Genomic DNA, 23,703 nt, shown 5'->3' with positions numbered 1-23,703 from the left:
ATGCTGATTGTGCTAATGTGAAAGTTTATGTTGCCTATAATTCTTAGTGTGTTTCTGACTGTAGTGAATATTTCTGTGTATATTAGCATATGGAGCATGGATCAGAAAATTATAGCAATCTATTTTTGCCCCTAGTGTTAAAAATGTATTATTATAATTTGCTTTACCAAGATTAACATATCACTCAGACTTATTTGATTCTATTAAAGTGGGTTCTATTCAACAAAAGGAAATTCAGTTTTAAGAATAGTAACATTTTATACTTAGGCCAAAAAATATCTGAATGCATAGATATGGAATAGATAGTACCACATCCAACAACAGTAACCATGAGAGGATCTAGATGTCCTAACAGATAGTCACTTAAGGATGAGCCAGCGGTGTGCTGCAGTTGCCAAAAATTCCAATGCAGTCCTAGACTATATCAACATGGTAGCAAAATCACATGATGTATTAGTACCACTTTGTATTGCTTTGGTGAGATCACCCTTGAAATACTGCATCCATTCTACAAAAAAGATGTTAAGAGTCTAGAAAGAATGCAGAGAACAGCAACAAAGATGGTTAGGGTCAGTGGTGGGATTCAATTTTTGTTTTAGTACCAGTTCTGTGGGCATGGCTTGGGGTGTGTGGTGTAGCTTGGTAGGCGTAGCTTGGTGAGCGTGGCAAGGGAAGGATATTGTAAAATCTCCATTCCCACCCTACTCCTGGGGGAAGGTTACTGCAAAATCCCATTCCCTCCCCACCCCACTAACCTGCTTTCCAGCTCTATACTCCTGTGCAAGGCAACAAAAGAAGATCCAGCTGATCAGCTGGGACTCAGGAGAATAGATGGGGGTGGGGCCAGTCAGAGGTGGCATTTGCCGGTTTCCAAACTACTCAAAATTTCTGCTACTGCTTCTCCAGAACTGGTCTGAACCTGTTGAATACCACCTCTGGTTAGGGTTATGAAGATTTAAAACTTAGAATGAATGGTTTCAGGAACTGGATGTACTTAGTTTAACCAAGAGAAAGACTAGGGGCGATCTGAAAATCTGAAAAGTTGACACAAACAAGAAGGAAAACCACCTATTCTCCAAACCACCTGAGGGTATGAGAAGACAAAATGGATGGAAAATTATCAAAGAGAGATCCAACCTAGAACTAAGGAGAAATTTCCTGACACTGAGAACAATTAATCAGTGGAATAGCTTGCCTTCAGAAATTGTATTTATTGGTTGCATTTTATCTTGCCCTCCATTCAAGGAAATAAAGTTTTCTACCATTTTGCTTTTACAGTTAGGTTGGGAAATGATAAAGAATGAGAAAGAATTGCTGGCTAAAGTCTGCCAAAAAATTTCCTGACCAAACCAAGAATGCAACACCCACTTGATTATGAAAGTTCAATAGTGAAATTACTATCTCAAACTCAATAGTTACATGCCTATCAGAGCACTCTGGGGAATCCACATTCGTGTTAAAATGCAATATCATATAATATAAAATAATAAACTGTGAACAGGTTGTCTGTTAGGTATATGCTGACTATATTAATCTATACATCTCATCCCTAAGCCAGAGGAGTGATGCTGTCTTGAGTCATGTAACAGTGTTAGGAGGCTGAATATTTGGATGGAAAAGAAAAAATTGACAGTAAATCTTACCAAGACTGAGTGGCTATGAGTATTTGGGTCTGCTGGGGCAGGGGATATTCCATCACTAGCTCTGAATGGTGGTACACAACTTATTTATGTTTGGTGCACAATTTGGGACTCCATCACTCCTTTTGGAACTCTCCTTCACTGTTGTAAAGTATATGATCATATTAGCCAGACTCAATTAACCATCCACTTTCCCCCCCTATTAGTTACTTGAAGTTTTCTAAATATTTTTTAAAGACACTCCCACATGCAATGCATTATAATAATCTAGCTCAGAAATCAGCTGAAAGATATGGTTCTCTATCTGCTGCTAATAAATGTCTGATACACTCAGGCCTATATGTATTCAACAGTTCCACAGAAATTGAATATTTGGTACTGGATACATCATTTATCAGCCAATGAATATCTAAATAAATAAAAGATGCTGGTAGTGAACCAAGATGAAAAATCCAGGTGACAATTATTTTTTAATACAATGGGGAAAAGTAAAAGTTTCCCCTTTACAGTTGTTTCCAATACTAAGGGGCGGTGATCATCTCCATCTTTTAGCCAAGAGAGCCAGCCTCATTCAAAGACACTTCCAGGATCATGTGGCTAGCATGGCTCTATGTTGAGATGCACAGAACATTGTTACCTTCCCATTGAAGTGGTACCTATTTATCTACTCACATCTGCATGCTTTTGAACTGCTAGATGGGCAGTAATGGGAGCTCACCTCACCATGTGACACTCAGTTCTTGAACCATGGCTGTCAGATAAGCTCTGTGTCTTAAACCACTGAGTCATCAACCCCCTCAATCCAATCAGTATGACAATGTAATATCATGGGGCATTTCCCCATTTTCAAACACTTAACTAATATTGTAAATAATTAGAGAAGGTTGAAAGTTCCTGTACAACTTTATTACTATCAGACAGAATCACTCCCTGAACAGGTAATATGTTTTATTGGCAAATGTACAAAATTATAATAGCCCATGGGTGAGTTTATCGATTCACAAAGTGTATATAGCCAGTTTGTGTCTCAGTAGGATAGGAATTGGGTTGAACAACCTCTTTAGGTCTAATATCAGTCTTCTCCTGTTTTAATATCAGTACAAAAAAGCGGATTTCAACAGTGGTGGGGCTCAAAAAAAAATTACTACCGGTTCTGTGGGCATGGCTTGGTGGGCATGGCAGGGGAAGGATACTGTAAAATCTCCATTCCCTCCCCACTCCTGGGGGAAGGTTACTGCAAAATCCCCATTCTCTCCCCACCCCACTAACCAGCTTTCCAGCTCTGTTCTCCTGTGCAAAGCAACAAAAGAAGACCCAGCCGATCAGCTGGGACTTGGGAGGCAGAGAATAGATGGGGCCAGTCAGAGTGGTATTTGCTGGTTCTCCAAACTACTCAAAATTTCTGCTACCGGTTCTCCAGAACTGGTCAAAACCTGCTAATTACTACCTCTGGATTTCAATTTATAGTCCAATCCATTCCTAATTCAATTCCATTTCCTTTTCTTATTTTCAAAGTATCTTGCATATCAAAATTAAAACATTCAAGAGTTAGGAAAGACCAAGGACTTGAATAAAGACAGGTCCTGAAGCTGAGAAGAGAAGACAATTTCCTCTCATGGGATTAAATCCATATACCCAATTGTGCATCTTGCGGCATAAGATGAAACATTTGCTGTCTGCTTTTCTATTTTTTTCTTTATGTTTTCTTCTTTATTACTTAATCATATAATCCAACCTCATCTCTCCAAGAGTACCTCACTATATCCATAATCTGCATCCATCACTGCCTCTATCTCTTAATATAAATTCACCAGAAGTTTTAGTTTAGTTTAGTTTAGTGTCAATGTGGTAATAAAGTCAATTTAAGGGGAAAAAAAACAGAAGAATAACCAAACACAAGAAAAGAAAAAACATCTCAAAGATGACGGTGAGTAATGTTCTTTTTTTGATTTGTGCATTTCAGAGAAATTAAAGAATGATTTCACATAATCAGACATCAACATAAATTGGAACCTCAATGAAAGAAATGTCAAATGATCAGCAAGTAAGCACTAAATGAAAGAAAATAACATGATAGGTTATCAAAAACAAAAAGCAGATGTATAAGAATGGAGTGAATAAACAATGGAGTGTTTTCAGATTTGAAAACTTGATAATATTTAAGATCAATTTCCACCCTCAATAAAAAGACACATTCATAATTGAATTCCTCCTTTGATTATACCGCAATGCCTTTCTTCCATATCACTTTTGATGTTTGTCCTTTCTGTTTAAAATAATGACTCCCACTGGCTCAATTAGGAATGAGTTGATATTCACAAGGTTTCTCTGTGAATATTCATTAAGAGTTCCCAATTTGTAAGGCATACTGAGGATAAGTTGTATAATATGTTCCCTGTCAGACAGTCTTACGGAACTGCTTAGTAGGCATTTTTATGTTTTTCTTGGTGCCTGGCTGTCTTTGTCTGGACTCAGGATCTAAGCAAGATTGAGCCTATTTAATATCTGGATGTGAAAGCCAATTTGGCTAAGTGACTAGGTCACTGTGTTAGAAGATTTAAAACAGTGAGTTCTAGTTGTCTCTTAGTCACAGAAACCAGCTGGGTTACTGGTCATGCTTTTTCATCCCTAGGATCAAAGTATTGACAAACTACTTTTAAAAATGTGGCTAAAAAACTTGAGGACTTATTTCTGTAGTCACAAGAATCATGGTTGACTCAGTGAACCATAACAATAATACCTGAATCAGGGAATACTAAATCTATAATTTTAGACTTTCCTAGTCAACCAAAGAATCCTGGAAGAAACCAAAGGTAAATCATTTCTATATTGCTGCCAAGAAAACACTACAAATGTGCCCATGTAACTAGTAGGCATCAATCTCAATTCAAGTATACATTTAACTTTTTATGTGTTGCTGCAAAAGGCTAATATGATTATCTGTCTTTATAAAGTAATTATGTCCTATAGTATCTCCACTTTATGAAAGTATGGCTCTGATTTTTAATGAATGGAAGAAAACTGAAGATGATAATACATACAGTCTATATCTTGGGTATAAGCTATGGATATTTAGTCATTTGCTGTGAAAAAGGATATTAGATTAAATGGGCATCATTTGAACCAACACACAGTTTTTAGGTTGTGATCTTGATTCCATCAGCTTACTAGCATTCAGCAATTTCAGAAAATCATTTGAAAAATGGGCAGCAAATAAAGTTAATAATCAAATAAAATAAATGGCCCCTTTGCAAAAAGAAAGAAGGAAGGAAGCAAGGAAGGAATAAATAAATAAATCAGATTTCCCTGGAAGGAAAAGAAAATGAAAGAAGTTAGAGTTGACACCCATAAGATTAAAAAGACCTAATTACATTATACAAGAGCATTTATCTACATTGTCAGGGTATACTGACAGTCTCAACCTATTGCACAATTTTAATATTTTTATATTACAATATAATTATGTGAAAGTTTGTTACAAGCTTGTCCAAAGGACACCAAACATTTTCAGCCAATTATTTTCATGAGAAACATTTTCAAAGCAGTAGATTGTGCTGATTATTATACCAATTTCATGAAAGTATTTAAAAGGTCAAAATTTCTCCTTTTTGAAAGATTTCATGACCTAGTGTTTATGGTAGATATAACAAACACAAGATTGCAGGTATCTTGTTCTTTCCTCAGTGCCCCAGATTTCCTACCTGAATTGGCAATTATTTTTACAAATAAAAATAAATAATTTGTGGGCAGTAAAAACCTTATTTATTTGCAAATGTTTATCTTATTTTTTAAAAAATATTGATTCTATCAACAAAATTCTGTAGAAACAGCACCATCAAATGTATTTGCTGCAACTATTTATTGCAATGGGACAATCATTTACTACATGGATGGTACAATTTTTAAAAGTCTGTGGTTCTTTTTATTAGCTGGCTAACACCATGCATTTTAATTGTCCGTTTTTGTTTCTGTTCCACACCTGCCTGTCTTTTACCCTCATTACCCAAAATCAGGGGTGGGATTCTACAGGTTCACACCTATTCGCTAGAACTGGTTGTTAACATTCTAAGCAGTTCGGAGAACTGGTTGTTAGAAGAAATTACTGGCCTAATCCTGTAAGAAAGGCAGGAAGGAAACATTCTGGTATTGCTTACAGAAGCTGCCTCTCCATTAACCCTTATTACATTATTGGCAGGACTAGACTTTCTGTCTCTGAAACTTCTCTGGAGTTCTTTTTCCTCCTTTGCTGGTATTTTGCTTGTGTGGAGTAACCATTCAAAGTTACAATGGTACTGAAAAAAGTGACTTATGACCATTTTTCACACTTATGACTGTTGCAGCATCCCCACAATCATGAGAGGCCAGGCGAGAAGATGCGTGCCTCGATGTGAGTGATGTTGAGTTGGCCATACCCAGCCAGTCACATGACCACCAAGCCATGCCCACCAACTAAGCCACGTCCACAGAACCGATTGTTAAAAAATTTGAATCCCACCCCTGCCCAAAATGCTATCTTTCAAAATATCAAAATATTTTTTTAAAGACAAATAAGAGAGAAATATGATAATATTGTTTAATCTTGGAATGCACCATTTTACATTTGTTCTGCTATTCAGAAACATTAATACAGCATGGAATTGCTGTACAGCTGATTAATATTTAAGTTAACACCTTTATCCAAATAATATTCATAACATGAAAATTATTAACAGCATTGAGAAAAGGGATCCTTTTTCTTGTCTTTTACTCATCCCTGTAGCTGCTCTGAATATAAAAAACCAGAATGACAAATGCTAGCACTATTCCTTGTCAGCAAATTGGAATGATATAATAATGTAGCTGCAGTGACAAAAACAGGAGTAGGAACAACAGCAATTCATCAAAGCCCCTTATGGTCAGGTCGTCTTCCTGCTTGCTCCAACCAGGATTAAAATTCCAATTGCTACCCTGTATTGTAGAAGGAAATGGCAATCAGAAGCTTTCAACAGGAGCGCTGGAGGATAAATCTATTATCTCAGTATTGTCTCAATGGCTATAATGGCTTCTTTCCTTCCAACAAATTGAATAGACATGCTCATCCCTAATTATACACAACACCCCCTCAGACACTGCTATTTGAGCCTAATTGTAAAATTAGAGACCTCAGGTTTAAACATAATATTCCAGCTAATTATATTTCAAATACATTAAATGATTCAGAGAGCAGGAAAAAAGAGATGCTGATCTGTTTTATAGACTCTGTTTACGGTAAAACAATGAAATTAACCACAGAGCAGTACCCATCTTGCAATTTAAAATACTGTCTTCTTGCAGTGTGCTGCAAAGAAGCTTGGGGCAGAAAAACAGGCTGAGAATTACAATGACACTTAAAAGAACATATATCTCTTTGACTGCATCTTATATCAGGTTTTGGTTTTAAAGCGTTGCTGTGTAATCTCATTAAGTTGCATGCATTACTAGCTCTGGGAAGAGGGAACAAAACCGAGATCACTTCAGATAAAAGCTTCTTAAGTAAAGATCCTTTGCAGTGCCCACAGTGAAAGCTTGACTATGAATCAAGCTTTACCACTTTCCTTATATCCCTACACAGCTGTGCTGCATCATATGCAGCAATTAGGCAAACTCCTTAATAGACACCAACACAGATAATTTGCACACAGTCTCCAGCCTCAGAATATATGTCATGTAAAGCCATCAGGAGCTAAATAGAACTTAGACTTGAGAGGAAAGGATAGCTTCCCCTTCTCCATTACAATACAGAAATATTTCTATCCAGTTCAGTTATCTTCATATGTAAGTGATTAGTGCACTGAAATCTCTAGAGGGATCTTACTAGGATTTGATCTGAATCTGTAAACTGTGCATTTTAAAACATACGTTCTAAACTTAAAGGGCTGTTAGTCAATAACTATCTGACTGCTGAATTTCAAACCAATTCCCTCAGCTGTGGTGACCTCTCACAATTGTGAAAGGACATCAGAGATGGAATCATTCTTTTGATTATCTCTGGTGTCTGAGGGGAAAAGACAAAATAGAGGAGGTGGTGAAGGAAAATAGCACTAGCAACCAACTCTCTCTCTGTCTCTCTGTCTCTCTCTCTCTTCCTCCCTCCCCCCTCTCTCTCAGACTGGCAGCTTCTTCCCCAATTTCATTCTTTTTCTCTCTGGTCTATCTCTTTCTAACCATTTAACTATCTCTTTCTGGGAAATGTTCTGTTCAGAAAAAGTTGCTTTCACAAGGTTGCAGTTGGCATAAAGGCATTTAATGTAGCTGGATGAAAAGAAGGGTAATTAACTCACTTTCACATATATACAGAAAGAATCTAAAACAGTTGCCTCAAAATTCTTTCAGCAACATGAAGGACGAAATATATTCATTTCTAATGAAGACTCCACAACACGTTATTTATCTTGAGCTTTGTCATTAAGGAAATCGACAAGTCAAGATATGGTTTCAAGAGTTAGCATGCTATTCAAAATGTGATATCTGACAGTTGTAGTCATCACTTCATGGGTAAAAAAAACAGATAGTTTAACGTGGTGTATAGCAAATTACTAGATCAATAGATGGTGAATATTAGATAGAGATAACAAGTCTTAAAATATTAAATGTATTTATGCAAATTAATAAACACTTGTATTCATACGTCTACCTTTACTAAAAGTATGGACATGAACCTTCAAAAATATTAAAGGCTACTATTTTAATCATTTTCTAATACACAAGACAATGATATAAAAATTATCTGACAGTATTGGGCAAGGAGAACTGAAATACTTAGAATGATGAACAAAATCAGAATTAATTTAAAATGTTGAAGATAGAAACCTTAGCTACATATTCAAATGACTATATTTTAGATGAACAGACCAAAATATGAGCAAGTCTTACACATGAAGCTTTTCTCTCCTCCATTTAAGTAATGCAATTAATGTTACGAGTAAAAGGCTGAATTTCGCCTTGACTTGTAATTAGTATATCATTCTCCAAACCAATTCATAACTGAAATTATGGGTGTCACTGGTATGGAAAGACTAAAAGTTAGATTACTAGAAAAAATTGGTACAATTAATGCTGGCTTTAATGAGATGAATCAAAAAGATAAGGAGGAGATGATATCTATGGTTTCCATAATTGTACAATATTTCCAAAGCTGCATTTCAGTAGGAAATGCAATAAAAGAAATAATTGAAATGGCACATTAACTAGAATCTCAAGTCCATCTGCAATGTTCATCAGCCACTAAACCCAATAGAGTCAAAGTAAGGGATGCTTTATAACAGGAATGCAAACATTTTCTTTTCTTGGGGAGAAGGTCATGCCTGATATTTTTTACTAGTAGGTTTGGGAAAGAATAGAATGGCACCATTTGGAAAAAAAATTCTGTTCATTTATACTTAATTGCAATTACATTTAAATGCAGTTAATATGATTACCCTCCAATCAATATTTAATAATTTCTATCTTCCTTTACATTAAAAAATAGTATGTTAACTACCATTTTAAAAGCTCAGTAGGGTGGCACTCAAGGCATTTAAAGTACTAAAGGTTCATGCTGGATAGCTCTATTTTATAAAAGTTGGGCATTAGAATTACATGTAAAATACAAAGTTGATACATCCTGTGTCTGTAGCTCTACATGCCATAACTTTGCTGCCCACAGTACCAAATCATACTACTACTTGGGGGGAGGGGGAAAGAGTTCCCCAACTTTTTGCAATCAACAAGACAGCTATTTTACAATAGCTTCTTCCCCTTCTCCAAATTCCCTATTTTGGAATATTTATTTTTGAAAATTTAAATTTATCCCTCTCCTTCTTTCTTATATCACCAAGCCTTTATGGTGGAAAAAAAATGACATATTGTGACAGAAATTATCTCAATCGTTTAAGTGAGATAAGAAACTAATAAACAATTATTCCTCACTGCTCTTAAAGCAGAAGAGATATCAATTTTGTATTTGGAATTTCCTAACACATTGAGCATATTTGATAGTCATTTTAAATTTTCTTCTCCTTACAACCACCCATTTTTCATGCTTAAAATTGATTTGTAATATTTTGATAACTGTCCACTTATATGAAGAAAGATATAGATACACTTTGGATTTCTGCATTATATTTTAGAGCAATTACCTAGACAAGTAAGGAAATTATATTCTATCAAATATGTACTTTATTTATATTATATTTATTGCCTATATTCTTTTAAAATACATATTTTACACACACACACATATATGTTGTTACAGTCTCAAATCTCACAGCTTCAACCTCCAACTGTCTCTAACCGGTAGCAGAAATTTTGAGTACTTCGGAGAACCGGATATATGTATGTATGTATGTATGTATGTATGCATGTATGTATATGTATATGTATATGTATATGTATATGTATATGTATATGTATATGTATATGTATATGTATATGTATATGTGTACACACACACACACACACACACACACACACACACACACACTTAGCTACTTACAAAAAATAATAAACCTTATAACTGAATTCTTAATTTCCCTAGATGAGACCCAATTCAACTGTTCAGTCAAATCTGGAGCCATCGCACAAGGCTACATTACAAATCTGTGTGCACAACTAATCAACTTCAATTCCCTCTTCCCAATTTAATTATAAACATTGGCGGAACAGTTAAATATGTACCAAGTGACCTTTTGCCTCAATCTGTCTGAAGCATTTACAAGGCTTCTGTCTCAGCAGTGATTTGTACAATCACTTGTGTTTTACAGACAGTTGGACCATCCAACAACATTACTATCAGAAGAGCACATGACCTCAGCCTTTACGCCGAGCTGCTGCTTGTGCAAAAACACCCACAAGAAACTCCAGTAATTAGATGTGGCATCTACAATGTATCACACATAAAAATGGGGTAAGGTTGATAGTGTGGTTGTGCACTTAATTATTTTTTTTTTACCACTCCCCTCATAGATACTCTGTATTTAACTATCAGATATATTTACTCATGGTTTTAATTCATGGTTTTTGTCATTTTCCTATTTTTTTATTGTGTTGGGAATAGAAGTTAAGGGACTGTATGTCTCTTCTATACAGATTTTTTTTTAGTTTATTATTTAGTTTATTATTGAGATATAGACTATTTTAATCTATTAATTAGACTTTTTGACTGGTTGATTATTTAATTTATGCCATTAGAACCATTTTTTAAGTCTCTTGATTACTATTTCATGGTTGTCCATATATTTATATATGCAGCTACAAGAGAACTGCTGTTGAAGAACTGGCATTTGAGAAAAAAAATTAACTATGGGAATTTTGCAGCAGCTATAAATTCCCTAAGAATATCAGGGTGGGAAAGTAATAAGGAATCCAAACTTCTACAAATAATGACACCAAGAACAGAATTCTCTACTAGGGTCAAGAAGGGTGTCTTCTTATAATTTTAGTCGTATGCTATACAGTTGTTACAAGAAGTAGCCAAGATGCAAGATATGAAGGAATATCAGAGAGTGGATTACAGTTTTCACTGCCAATGCAGAAATAAAGAGTAAAAAGAACATCTCATAAGAGATTGCTAAGTGTCCCTCCCTTTATTTGAAGTCTGGGTAACCTGAGCAAACTGCCAAGCCTTTTCTGTAGTGGCCCTCATATTCTGAAAATAGCTTCCTTAAAATATAAAAATTTCACTGTTTGAATGATGTTGGAATAAGAGCCTATTCGATGTTGTAGTTGAGGTGCCTATAAATACTAGTCTTGCCTTAGGCATGAAGGATGGGTGAAAGGGCTTTCCCCTCCACTCCACTCCCTCTAATAAATTTTTTAAAAAAAGGATAGGTGAAAAATATTTTCTTTCAGTACAATCCATCTCACAGAATTGCTTTGCAGAGAAAATAGAGAATTATGTATGTCACTGTGAGTTGTACAAGATAGAGATGGGATGTAAATATAATGATGATGTTCCTATCTTTTTTCTTTGTTGCATGTTATCTGGAATCTGCCGATTGAGGCAGATTACAAAAGCTGAAAATAACCAAGTAACTTTCTTTCCTGGATTGTGTGAACTGAAGAATTTCCATGGAATTCTCTTGAAATATTATCTAACTGTGGTACTGAAGACAAAGTAGCCATTAAAGTAAAACAACAACAACAACAACAATAATAATAGTAATAGTAATAGTAATAATAATTGGGAAGGGTGACATTGTTACAGTATTTTAGTGTCAGGTCCTATTACAACTACAACTATCAGTGGCTAACTTCAGAAGGGACTCAATTTTACTTGAAATATGATTTCAACTGAAATATATTGAATTTTTAATAATAAAATCAAAGAAAAGTTTACACAAAATTTCCCTTTTGCTTTTCTTTTTTTAAAACTGATTTTGATTAAAATTTGAAACTGGGATTTCTTTTTCTTTCCATATGATTCTAAGTTCCCTTCCTTTAGAGACCTTGAGAAATAAACCCAGACACCTTGGTAAAAACTGACCTTGGACAAACAGCATATTATTTACATTAAATGAGTGGAAAACTCACATCATATCCTATTTCAAAGAATTCAGTTGCATCCTGCCAACCATCAAACTACTATGACATCAGTATAAATGCTTAATTTCTGCCAAAGATATAGTGATCATCCATACCTTGTTCATGATTTAGATTAATGTCTATCCAGTTTTCATTTCTTGAAAACAGAAAATCTATTGATGTTAAATTTTAGAACAAGAACAATCAGTGTATTTCTAAATTATACCAAATTTCTAATTTACAATTATTGAATGAAGACTAAGAAGATAGAAGAACAACATATCCATGGTCCAGAGGTGCACATCGCAACTGAGTACAGTACTTGTTTTAAGTTTCCTTCAACACATAATTATTTCAGAGCATCAGTGCTAATTCTATATCCTCATAATAACTCTATAATAATCACATGGGAGAATTTCATTCACAATGCTTTTCTATTCAGATGATGAACTGATGACTATCAGATCCAAATAAAAATAGTGCTATAGTGCTATAACAAGGCATGGTATATGATTATCATGTAATGAATGGGAACTCTAATCAATGAATGTCAAACTACAGGATGCTAACTAGACAACTTACCATCACTGCTTATGCAGACTACTTGAGGGACTTGTGTACCAGGTCCACAATCTTTCTCATTATCTGGAATACACTCATCCAGGCTCACTATTTTCCATTCATAGCAAGAAGGCTCTTCACATGGGATCGCTTCAATCAAATGGGGACAGTTGCCAGTGCCTCCTGTGGGTTCATTTTTGATGCGTCGTTTTCTTAATTTAAAACCTTAAGTTTCCAAAATAAAAAAACAATTATTTTTATATGTAAGACAAAAACATCAATTTTATCCATTTTGCAACTCCATATCCTACAAATAGCTATTGTAAGCTATTTTTTTATAATTGCATGATATCATAGAACTGGGAAAATAAATGTATCATTGTTTATCCCCCAAACCTCCAATAATATATCAATCATAGAAGACACCATTTTTCCTTATTATTGCACAAGTGACCAGCAGTAAATCAATCATTGTAGCTTCACTACTTTTATTCTAACAACAACCCTGTGGGGAAAGCTAAAGAGAGAGATAATGCCATTTGATAACCAAGTGAGCTTCAGGGTTAAGTGAAGATCTACTCCTTTTGTCTTCCTGGGTTTAATCCAATTTAAACTGTGATACTTCAATTACATAATCAAAGTTTAGGGATTTTCCATGTATTCTAAAACAAGCATGAATACAATTAGTAATGCTCAGGTAACTTGAACAACATGAACAAAAAGTATGTGTGGAGTCACAGAGATGTGTTAAGAGGTGCCGTGCATTGGTGCATATGAAGTACTGTGTGAGTCAAGTAAAGTGCATGGGAAGGCAGCACAGGTTAGGGAGTGCAAAGGAGAATACCATGGACTATGCACTGGTAAGCAACACTGAGACTAGGGGAAGAAGTGAGGGATTGCGAGACTGGTTGGAAAACTATTGAGGAACATTGAAAATGAAGATCATGTGATGCCAGCAGTATCTCAGCAGTGCAATAGTAGCAGTAGCCACCAGTAGCATTGAAGCAGCAACTTTCTCAAATTTCATTCATTTGGACTTCATGTATCTCAGATTTCAGACACGTTCTGTTACATTAGCCCAGTTGAGCTACTGGTTCAAAAATTGTTGCCCTATAAAATGCCCTGTTTAGTCCAATTAAAGATCACAATAACTGGAGTTTTAGTAGTAAATATACTAAAGGATAAAAGAATAAATTGAGCCTGAAAAGCATAAAAACCAACATTAAGGTTGGTTTGAGAGAGGAAAGAGGAAAGAAGAGAATACCAACTTGGGGACTTCCGGTTTGCAAGGCTTCGGCAGCACCAGGGATTTGCGATACTGCGCGATCCCTGCTGCACTCGCTGCCAAGGTTCCCCCGATCCGCTTGGATTTGGGGGATATAGCTGCCCCGTAGAGGCAGCTGAAGACAGGGGGGATCCGGATAGGGGTTTGGGGGTGTTGCAGACCCCCTCCCCAGCCGGCAAAAACCCCTTTTCCCAAGGCGGAGGAGCAGCGGTCAGTAATGGCCGCCACGAAGAAACCTGCAGCCGGACAAGATTGTGCAGGAGGAAGAAAGTCGGAAGAGTGGTGAAAGTTGTTTTTGGACTGGGACAAAGCAAGAAAAAGTACCCTGGAATTTTTGAAAGTTGCTAAAAATACATTGTTTCCAGAGAGAGTTACAAGCGGTGAATGGAACTCTAAAAGGGAAAGTTTTTTTTTTCTTTTCACTCTCCTTCCTAACGTGACAGCGGATGGAACCATAAGAGAAATCGGAAAACCTGCATTGGAGGTAATTAAATGCTGAAGGGATAAGGATTTCTGAACATTTAAAAAAAAATCCTTTTTGCTGTGAGTGGGAAGGGAGAGGGAAAAAAAATTGGAACAGAATTTGAAAATAAGGAGAAGATTGCCTAGATTTCTAAAGAGTTATTAAACATTAATAAGACTTCTAAAAGATATATCTTAAATGGAACTTTGTGACTAAACTTTAACCCCAAAAAGAGAAAGTGAAGAAGGAGAAAGTATTTAAAAGAAACAGCTTGTTTGGATTGTTTGGTGATTTTGGAACTTCTGAGAATTATCTCTGATTAAAAGCACTTGGGTGGTTGTTTGGAAAAACTTTTTCTCTCTACAATGGCATCACTTGTGGATGGATTGAAACTTGTATATCAAAAATATGAAAAAGAAAAGCAAGAAGGGAAGGACTCTCTTGGCACTCTTTTTCAATTTTTAGAAATGGCGGTTTGTACTTATGTAAAGCTGAATGCGCAACAGGATGACTGGGATAAAGAAGAAGCCATTTTTGATGAACAAGTGACTTTGGTTGGGGAAGGAAAGGAGAAAGAGAAAAAAGAAAAGAAGATTTTAAGACTTGGAAAAACAACCAAAAAAGAGAAGAATAAGGTGAAAAGGGGATACTACGTTAGAAAACAACAGAAAGGAGGAAAGCAGAATAAAAGGGAGGTGGAGAGACAAGGGGGTAAAGAGGACAAGGAGAAGAATAAGCAAGGGAGAAAGGAAGGGATGAGAAGCCTCAATGGTGGGGAGCAAGATGCAAAGAAACAAAAGTCTTTTAGAGATAATGGGTAAACTTTATTGAAAAAGGGATTCTGGAAAGGTACACAAGATTGCATTTTTACATTTGTATTTAGAAATAATCTTAGAAAATTGGAAACAATATGCAATTTAAAATGGGATAAAATATTTAGTATAATTTAGTGAAATTTTTGTCAAGAAAAGGGGAATACTTTAATGAAATAATGATTTAAGATATGTGATGTGGGGGGGAAATAATTATGGAAAGCATAAGTGTTCCCATAAAGGCATGATATTTAACTGAAATGGGTAAAATGTTTAAGATATAAATGATTGTTAATATTAATGATTAGACTATGTTATCCTAGTGAAATTTTTTGTGAAATGAGAGATTTGAAGTAGGAGAAGGGGGAACATTCTAATGAAATAATGATTTAAAATATGTGATGGGGGGGAATAACTTTGGAAAGTAGGTGCTCCCATAAAAGTATGTGATTTAACTGAAAAGTAATGTGCTAAGTGTTTAAGATATAAATGAATATTAATATTAATGAATAGATTTGTATTGGTATTGATAATATTGAATAATTTTAGAATGTACCAAACAGAATCCCAATGTAAGCTATGTATTCTATATTAAGTATTATATTATATATGTAGGGGAAAGAGATAAAGGCGTCATACTCCAATTAGTGTACAGGAGAAGTTTTCTTTAAAGAAGAAAGATAAATGGATAGCTGGAAATAGAACAGACAAAGAATAATAAATATTATGATTCGAATTGAGATGAGATAAATAAAATAAAATTAAGAAAATTTAAAAGAGAGGAGAAGCTATATAGAAAATTGAAAATGCTAATAAGATATGAAATGGTATATAAAATGAATATGAATTCGAATTTGTGTCTGTATGAAGAGTTTTAACCCGGGACTAAGCAACTTTCAGAAAAGAGGTTTTTTATGTTTCTACGTTTTGTGTTTTTGTGTGTTTATGTTTGATTGAGCTAATAAAACCTTGGAGGAATGTTAGAAAAGGACAATGGAGAATAAAAGATAGAAGAGAATAAAGCAAGCCAGAAAGGGAAAATAAGTATAGTGAATAAAAACATATAAAACAGATAAATATAGAAAAGAAATACAATTGAATAAAAGTATAGGGAGAAATAATGAGGAATTTGAAAGGATATCTATGTGTTTATAAGGAGATGTGTTAATATTGTTTATAAATGTTTTATTTGTTTAAAATTTACAAATAACTTTTAGAAAAGAGGTTTTATGTTCTTATGTTTTATGTTTTGTATTTCTTTAAAAATCAATAAAATTTGTTCAAAAAAAAAAAAAAAGAAGAGAATACCAACTTGGAAGAGAATAATATTCTGAAAACCTGAAAATGTAGAAATATAACACTGATACAGAATGTAAAGAAAGATTAAGAATGATAAATGCTGAAGGAGGATACAAAGGGATTTGCAGAGATTATAATAGTTTACAAGCAGCAACAAATGAAAGCAAAAAAAAAAAAACCTTAATAATGAGAGCAGAATGATTTTCAAATAGCTAAGAGGGCACCTCAAAGACTAAAGAGGAAGGACAATTCTGTAATATCTCTCCCTACTGCTATGTAAAAATTCACAGATTTGCCTTTCTAATGTTAGAATTTAAAGCAGTTTGATCTCTCCAGAGGAAGAGTAAGGGAAAGTCTGGATCTGCCAACCCATAACCCTTCTTATTCCTATAGAATAACTGTCACAAAAGAACTAATGAAATATTTATATTGATTTGGTTGCTTATATGTTTCTCAATTAGGGTTCAGTCCTTCTAACCTTGGGAGCAGAGGTGGTATTCAACTGGTTCGGGCAAACTGGTAGCAAGGATTTGGCGTGGGTCACTGAACCGGTGGCGACCCCTGGCTGGCCACGCCCCTGACCTGGTCGCCCATTGGTTCACTTGTCCCAGTCATTCTCTTAGCTTTCCCTACCATGTGGCGGTTATGGCGCAGCTTGGGCAGATGTCCCAGGGCTGCTGCACATGTGCACTCCATGTGCAGCCACTACACATGCACTATGCATGTGCAGAGCCCTAGGACATCCACCCACCTGCCCACCCTCCTGGAGCACGCTTTCTTCCTTCTCCTGGCAGATGTACCTTTTCCAGCCCAGCCTGGCCCAGTCAGCCAGCAGGTGGCCACATGTCCTGGGGCTTCTCGCTCCCCTTGTCATGAGATGCCTGCAACTGCTGTGGTTTTTTTCCAGTGCAGCTGCAGTGCAGCAGCTGCACTGAAAAAAGCATGCCCTGTTCTATGTGCCGGGCCTGGCAAGTCCAAGCATCCAGCTCATAGAACAGGGCAGCGTTGGACCATTGGAGAAGCAGAGTAAAGCCAGAGATCAGTAGCCGCCTCTTTCGCAGCACAAGAAACCTCCCTGAATCGGCCAGCTGGTCTCCTCTTTCTCTGCATGTTTGTTCTGTATGGCCAAGGGGGAGGAGACCAGCTGGCCAGTTGGGGGAGGCTTTCTGTTCCAAAAGTGGCAGCTGGAGACTGAAAAAGAATCACCTCCAGCAGCTGTCCCTTTGGCCGGCTGCTCTCCTCCTCCTCAGCCATACAGACCAAACAGGCAGAAAAAGAGGACACCAGCCGGCTGATTTGGGGAGGCTTCTTGTACTGCAAAAGAGGCAGTTACTGATCTCCAGCTTCGTTCCGCTTCTCCAACGGTCTGGCACCACTCTGTTCTCTGTGCCGGCTGCTTAGACTTGGACATAGAACAAGGTGTGCTGGACTGCAGCCGCACTGAAAAAAGCACGCAAAAGCTGCAGGCATCTCGCAACAAGGGAGACGAGAAGCCCCAGGACATGTGGCCACCTGCTGACTGGCTGGGCCAGGAAGAGGCACATCCACCAGGAGAAGGAAGAAAGCATGGTCCGGGAGGGCGGGTGCCAAGCAGGACCACTTAAAGGTCGACTTTAAGAGCGCCCCTATGGAAGAAGCCGAGAACTGAGAGCAAAGTAATAGCAGCAGGGGTGACGGGCATGTGTGTGTGTGTGTCCCTCCACAAGGAGTGTGAAGGGAGGCAGACACCATGCCTATGAGGAAAAGAGGAGGTGCCGAAGCTCTGGCTGTCACCCAGGAGGGTACTACGGAGGGACCCATCACATGTTCCTGTCGCCCCTGCCGCCGCTGCTTTTGCTCTCGTTCTTGGTTTCTTCCATGGGGGCGCTCTTAAAGTCGATCTTTAAGAGCTGGAAGACGTTTTGTTCGATCGCCGCAAACTCATCGTTGGGAGAGGTGTAGCTCCTGAATACATGAGAAGTCTTGGGCAAAGTTCTCTGACTTTTAAAATGCATCTACATGATGTCTGTTTCCCTTCACACTCCTTGTGCATGCCAGGAATGCCTAACCGGAGTGATAGAGAGCAAAGTTGACTGCTATGAGCGAATGCCTTGGCTTCCCCTCTTGCTCCTCACAGTTGCCCTGAGCCGGTGTGGTTCTTTATTTGGGCAGCCAGACAGCCACAGCAGCGCCCACAGCAACAACAGGCAGCGCCACAACAATGAGGTACAGTAAGATTTGGCACTGTAAATTTATCTCTGAGGGGCTTCTGGCAAAAAAAAACAAAAAACCACCCCAAAACAAAACCCATTTGGCAGGCAGACTCAGCAGACAGTCACGATCTTTAGTTGGGTGTTTTTTTATCAGCCCAAGGGCGGAGGAGGGGGGGAAGGTACATAGAAAATCACCTTGTCTTCGCAGCATCGGTCATGTGGCTAAGTTGGCATGGCCAACTTGACGTCATTCGCAGCAAGGTGCCACACCACCTTGCCAAGTTGGCCATGCCTACCCAGTCACCTGACCACCAAGCCATGCCCACCAAACAAGCCACGCCCACAGAACTAGTAAAATTAATTTAAAAAAATTAATCCCACCACTGTTTGGGAGGTATTACAGGAAGTCTAGATATTTTTCAATTTCCCTTTCCAAAATCAGAAAGAACGAGCTCTCATTCCAAAGAGGAACATAAGTAATTAATGCTTAGAGCTAGGAATTTGTACCCTTTCAATGTTACAATTCACCAAGATTAGTTGCATCAAACTCCGGAATGTGGCATTTCTTTATTAGCAGTAGATCTTCATAGACAAATATGAAAATACTGTTTGGGTAATGTATAATACAACTCATGGAGATATATAGTCTTATCAAAATAAATGGAAAGAGAAACTATAAAAACCATGAATTATAAGAAGACCAAGAAAAGAAATCATAAGAAATTATGGATCCATTAAGCCGCCTCAACTAAGTATGCAGCAAAAATAACAGAACTCACTCAAAAAATCTACATACCCTTTTTGGCTTGCTGGTCTTCACAGTTTTCAAAGGTACAAAGCCCCCATGCTGACCAAGCTGATACCTCACACTCTATAGGACATGGGAGGTGGCACAGTTGCGTAGTGCTGGGAGTAGATCCTGTGCACAGTTTCCAGTCCACAGGTTTAGAAGCTGTAAAAGAGAAGACAAATTATGATGAGTTTTGTTTGTAAACATAAAACTGCTTTGTTGAAAAAAAACAAGAAAAGTCAAGAAAGTGATAACCTCTGTCTTTAATCTCATGCAGCTGAGACACAGCCAATGAATTCTACTAGACTAAATTTACACAGCATTATGGGAAGTTCAGAAATGTCTAGAAAGCCTATAGGTTTGGTGTGTTGCCACTTTTTAATAATGTGGATTGTTTCAATGCGCATTCTAAGGAGACAGTGAGATTCAAGGATCTGGAATTTGAAACCTATGAAGAATGCCACCTCCAGAATGTTATTTGGATTATTTCATCTTCTACCCTAACCCTAAAATAATAAAAGACACTAAAGAATTATCTGCCTAGAATTTTCCATTCTTATGCTTTTTATAATAGCTGTCTAGTAGTGCATTTAATTTTTAATACTAAAATTCCTAATATGTGCATATTGGATCATCAATGCTGAAGTGTAATTCAGGCACCTTTAATATTTGGATTAATAACATGAACTCTTTAAACAGGTATTCCAGATGCAGAGAAATTCTTTGATAGACCTCTGATTATAGCCCAAAAGTCTATTCATCTACAGAGAAAGGAGCCCTACAAGATGTTTGATTGGACCTTCAGGGTGAATTATGTACCTGTTATTTCAAAAGTGATGGATAGAAGTGGAGCAGCACTAGTCTTCGATGTTCTCTGGGATTGACTTTCTGAAAAAAATGTGGACAAAGACTTCCATGAATACCAGAGAAAGAGGAGATAGCCCTAGATACAAATACTCTATATTTTACCCATAGTTTATATAGAGGATGATATGGCATTCTCAGTGGGACAATAGGATGCACTTACTGCTTTGTGGCCAGACCCTATTTAGACACTTTTCCCCTTCTAATAAAACATAGAGGAATCCCATTATAATTAGCTCTAATGAGGATATTCTGCTCCCTGCAGACTTGTAAATTTAATGTTTGTCTTTTTATTAGTTGAATCTCTGAGGAAATAAAAGGTTCTTTTCTATAAGCAGTCAATGATTTCTTATGTTTAAAAGGGTTTTCTGGTTCACAGAATTTAAAGGCCAAACAGGCTTTTGTTTTTCCTATTACAGCCCAATGAAGATATATCTTATTCTAACTGATGCAAACAAAGAGGTCTTAAAACTATGGAAATTCAGTCTTCCATATTAAAAACAAACCAATTTATAGAAATGCATTTATCACACTGAAGGGTTTAATTGGTTGTTGTTGTAGTTGTGTTTGCAAATATTCTACACCATTCCATTCCATTTTATAGAAACTGTAAGCAAAAAGTATAGCAGTTTGACTTAATTCACTGTATTACAGTTAAAGTTAGCTACCTAGTCTTCTAGGTATTATTCCAAGCAAATTATATACTTAATTATATATAGATGGATTGGATAGTGGGCTTCTAAGCAAAATTTAGATAAAAATAAAATAAATCAAGAATAGCTCTAATCCTAAAATATAGTATATAAATTATTATTTTTTAAAAAGTGTATGCAGCCTAATGCATCTAATATAATCTGAGTGTTTTAGATTATTTTAAACTGTAAACCAGGTGTATTGCTTAAAATGTACAATTTAGAAATTATTTTAAAATGTTATAGGAAAAACATAGCATAATATGATATTATATGATTTTCCCTCCTACTTAGACCATACTCCACATTCCTAGACCTAGATGTATTAAGATTGTATCCTCCAAGAATTTTAGGATTTCTGTTGTTATTATTCTAAAACATTTGAATGTGTCAACCTTTGGGCTGCTGACTTTTTTTACAAGTACAATTTCATACAATATATTCTTGTGTAATTCCTCACAAAATTAAATGGCGATTGTTTACTCAGTTACGATGTGCTTCTGCAACTTGTTCGCATATCTGTGTCTGTGTAACTAATCCCAAGCCCTCACACATCCAGGTGAATGACTGGGTAGGACTAAAGAATAGCTAAAAATGCATGCAAAAGCTGATTCAAGTGAAAATTTCAGTTTGGGCAACCAAACAAAAATCTACCACTGCACATGAGAAGAGCAGAGAGGTTGCAGGTAGAGTGTATGACTTTCCTCCAGCCTATTTCTCGAATTCATGGCAGTCAGGATATCTGCAGGGAGTGGTTAAAAAAAGTCAAGATGGTAGGCCACAAAGCTGTAATCAAAGTTTTAGCTGTATTTTATGTATGAAGATTAAAAAAACAGGCAGAGTTTTGATCACCCTGGCATGGTAATCATTTTAACTTTTTTTATCATGCTTTACACCCCTAGTGACAGGCAAATGAAATGTGCAAACCACAAATTTTCTGATTCATAGCTAACATTATTAACCATAATGCCACAGGTTTTCTTGAATGTCAAAGATCAAAAATATATTTCGGAAATGAAATACAGTTTTAAAAGAATAATAAAAATCTATTCTAGAAGATTTAGCTTTCATAATAATGAGATGTTCATACCTTTTTTTTCCTTGAGTGTATTTAAATAAGAGAGGAGATTTTCATTAGCTTGCACACAATACATCTCCCGAGTCTGAAGCCCACCTCCACAAAGAGATGTCTGATTTCCTCGCCGCTTATCCTGTTGGCTAAGTAAAGGGTCAATGCGACATTCTGTCCACTCTGTGGTTCTCCAGCCATATCTAATAACAAAAAAGGAGATAAAAGCATGAAGAATTGTTCAAGAAAGATGGCTCCAAATGTTACTAACCAATTGGCTCTCTTTTCTGACTTCACAAAAGTTATATCTTACTCTTAAGAAAAAAAGATGGAAGAAGACGTAAGAAAACACAGAAAGTTAAAAAGTAAAGGGAAATTGTATGATAATACTCTCTCATTTAGAAATATTTCTCAATGTAATATATATTTTTTTGTTTTAATTACTAGAATTGAATTTTCAATTAGTTACAACAGGTTGTAACGTTATGAAAAATTAATGAAACTGATTACTTAAATGACTTGAACATATTTGGAAGCCGTAGACTTGGGATATTATTTTGGCCTCAGATATGTTCAGTCCATATAATTGTACAAAAAATATTAATGTGGCAGCTTCAGTTCAGACCTTTATTTTTAAGGATAGAATTTGGGACTTCTATAAACTGGTGACATGGCAAGCAATTCTGAAGTATCTGAAGGCTGACCTTGTTCAATACCCTCTGTATTTAAAAGTTGTTAAATTATAATTAATTAATATAAAATTAATAAAAATGATTAATTATTTAAACTGAATGCAGATTCTATTGAAATGACTTAGGTAACAGAATCAAGAAAAATCCCAGTTATTTAAAATAGGAATTATGTGTAATCAGCATTATAATTTTCTGTTAAATTTCCTGATGCTCCCTTATTACAATAGGATATAATTATGAGTGACCTGCCATAAGATTACACTATTTAGTCTGGATAAAGCCTAAGAAAATATTAAAAATATGAGTTTTAGGCCAAATTAGATAATTGTTCATAGAATAAAATATTATTATCTACAACTACTACTGCAAATTTCTGCTTGGAGGGAAAATATTCTGGATCTGTACTAGCTGGAATCATAATTTGAAATTAAAGAATGGTACCAAATATAAAATAATATCCAAGATACATATGCCCTGAAAATATTGGGTTGAAGGAAAAATATTTTTAAACCTCAATTTCCTTTTTGATAAGTGACCTAGGTACTAGTTTTTTTTTTACAATTTGTGCATGTCTTCCATTTAAAAAAAAAAAGTCATATGGAACTATTCTCTATTTCTCTTTGTTGAAATGTATATTTCTCTCTGTGTAACCTATTTACAATTTTTTGTTTGTCAGAATGATAACCAATTCTGCAGAAGGCTCCTACTGAGCTCAGCAGTGCTGATGGATGACAAGAGCGTATGAGCTTCTGATCAGCCAGTGCACAACATTTCCAGTAAGTTAAATCTCAATCATCCTTGTGAAGAGAAAGCAATGTCACAAAAT

General features: G+C 36.1%; 1 protein-coding gene across 3 annotated transcripts in view; it reads right to left on the bottom strand.

The window, feature by feature from the left end:
* Nucleotides 1–23,703, bottom strand: part of THSD7A (thrombospondin type 1 domain containing 7A) — a 253,626-nt gene that overhangs the window by 107,964 nt on the left and 121,959 nt on the right. For all 3 annotated transcript variants that reach the window (XM_026677769.2, XM_087946162.1, XM_087946161.1), the window contains exons 4-7: nucleotides 22,207–22,388; nucleotides 20,380–20,448; nucleotides 19,567–19,722; nucleotides 12,741–12,944 (exon numbers count right to left, since the gene is read on the bottom strand). In XM_026677769.2, the coding sequence (XP_026533554.1) occupies nucleotides 12,741–12,944; nucleotides 19,567–19,722; nucleotides 20,380–20,448; nucleotides 22,207–22,388 (611 nt within the window). The remainder of the gene's footprint in view (nucleotides 1–12,740; nucleotides 12,945–19,566; nucleotides 19,723–20,379; nucleotides 20,449–22,206; nucleotides 22,389–23,703) is intronic.

The sequence above is a fragment of the Notechis scutatus genome, chromosome Z (genome assembly GCF_049901735.1).
Source record: "Notechis scutatus isolate UNSWTSFEM ecotype Mainland chromosome Z, rNotScu1.2, whole genome shotgun sequence".
Classification (NCBI taxonomy): domain Eukaryota; kingdom Metazoa; phylum Chordata; class Lepidosauria; order Squamata; family Elapidae; genus Notechis; species Notechis scutatus.
The sequence above is the reverse complement of the archived record's forward strand: the minus strand, read 5'-3'. Positions and strand labels throughout refer to the sequence as shown.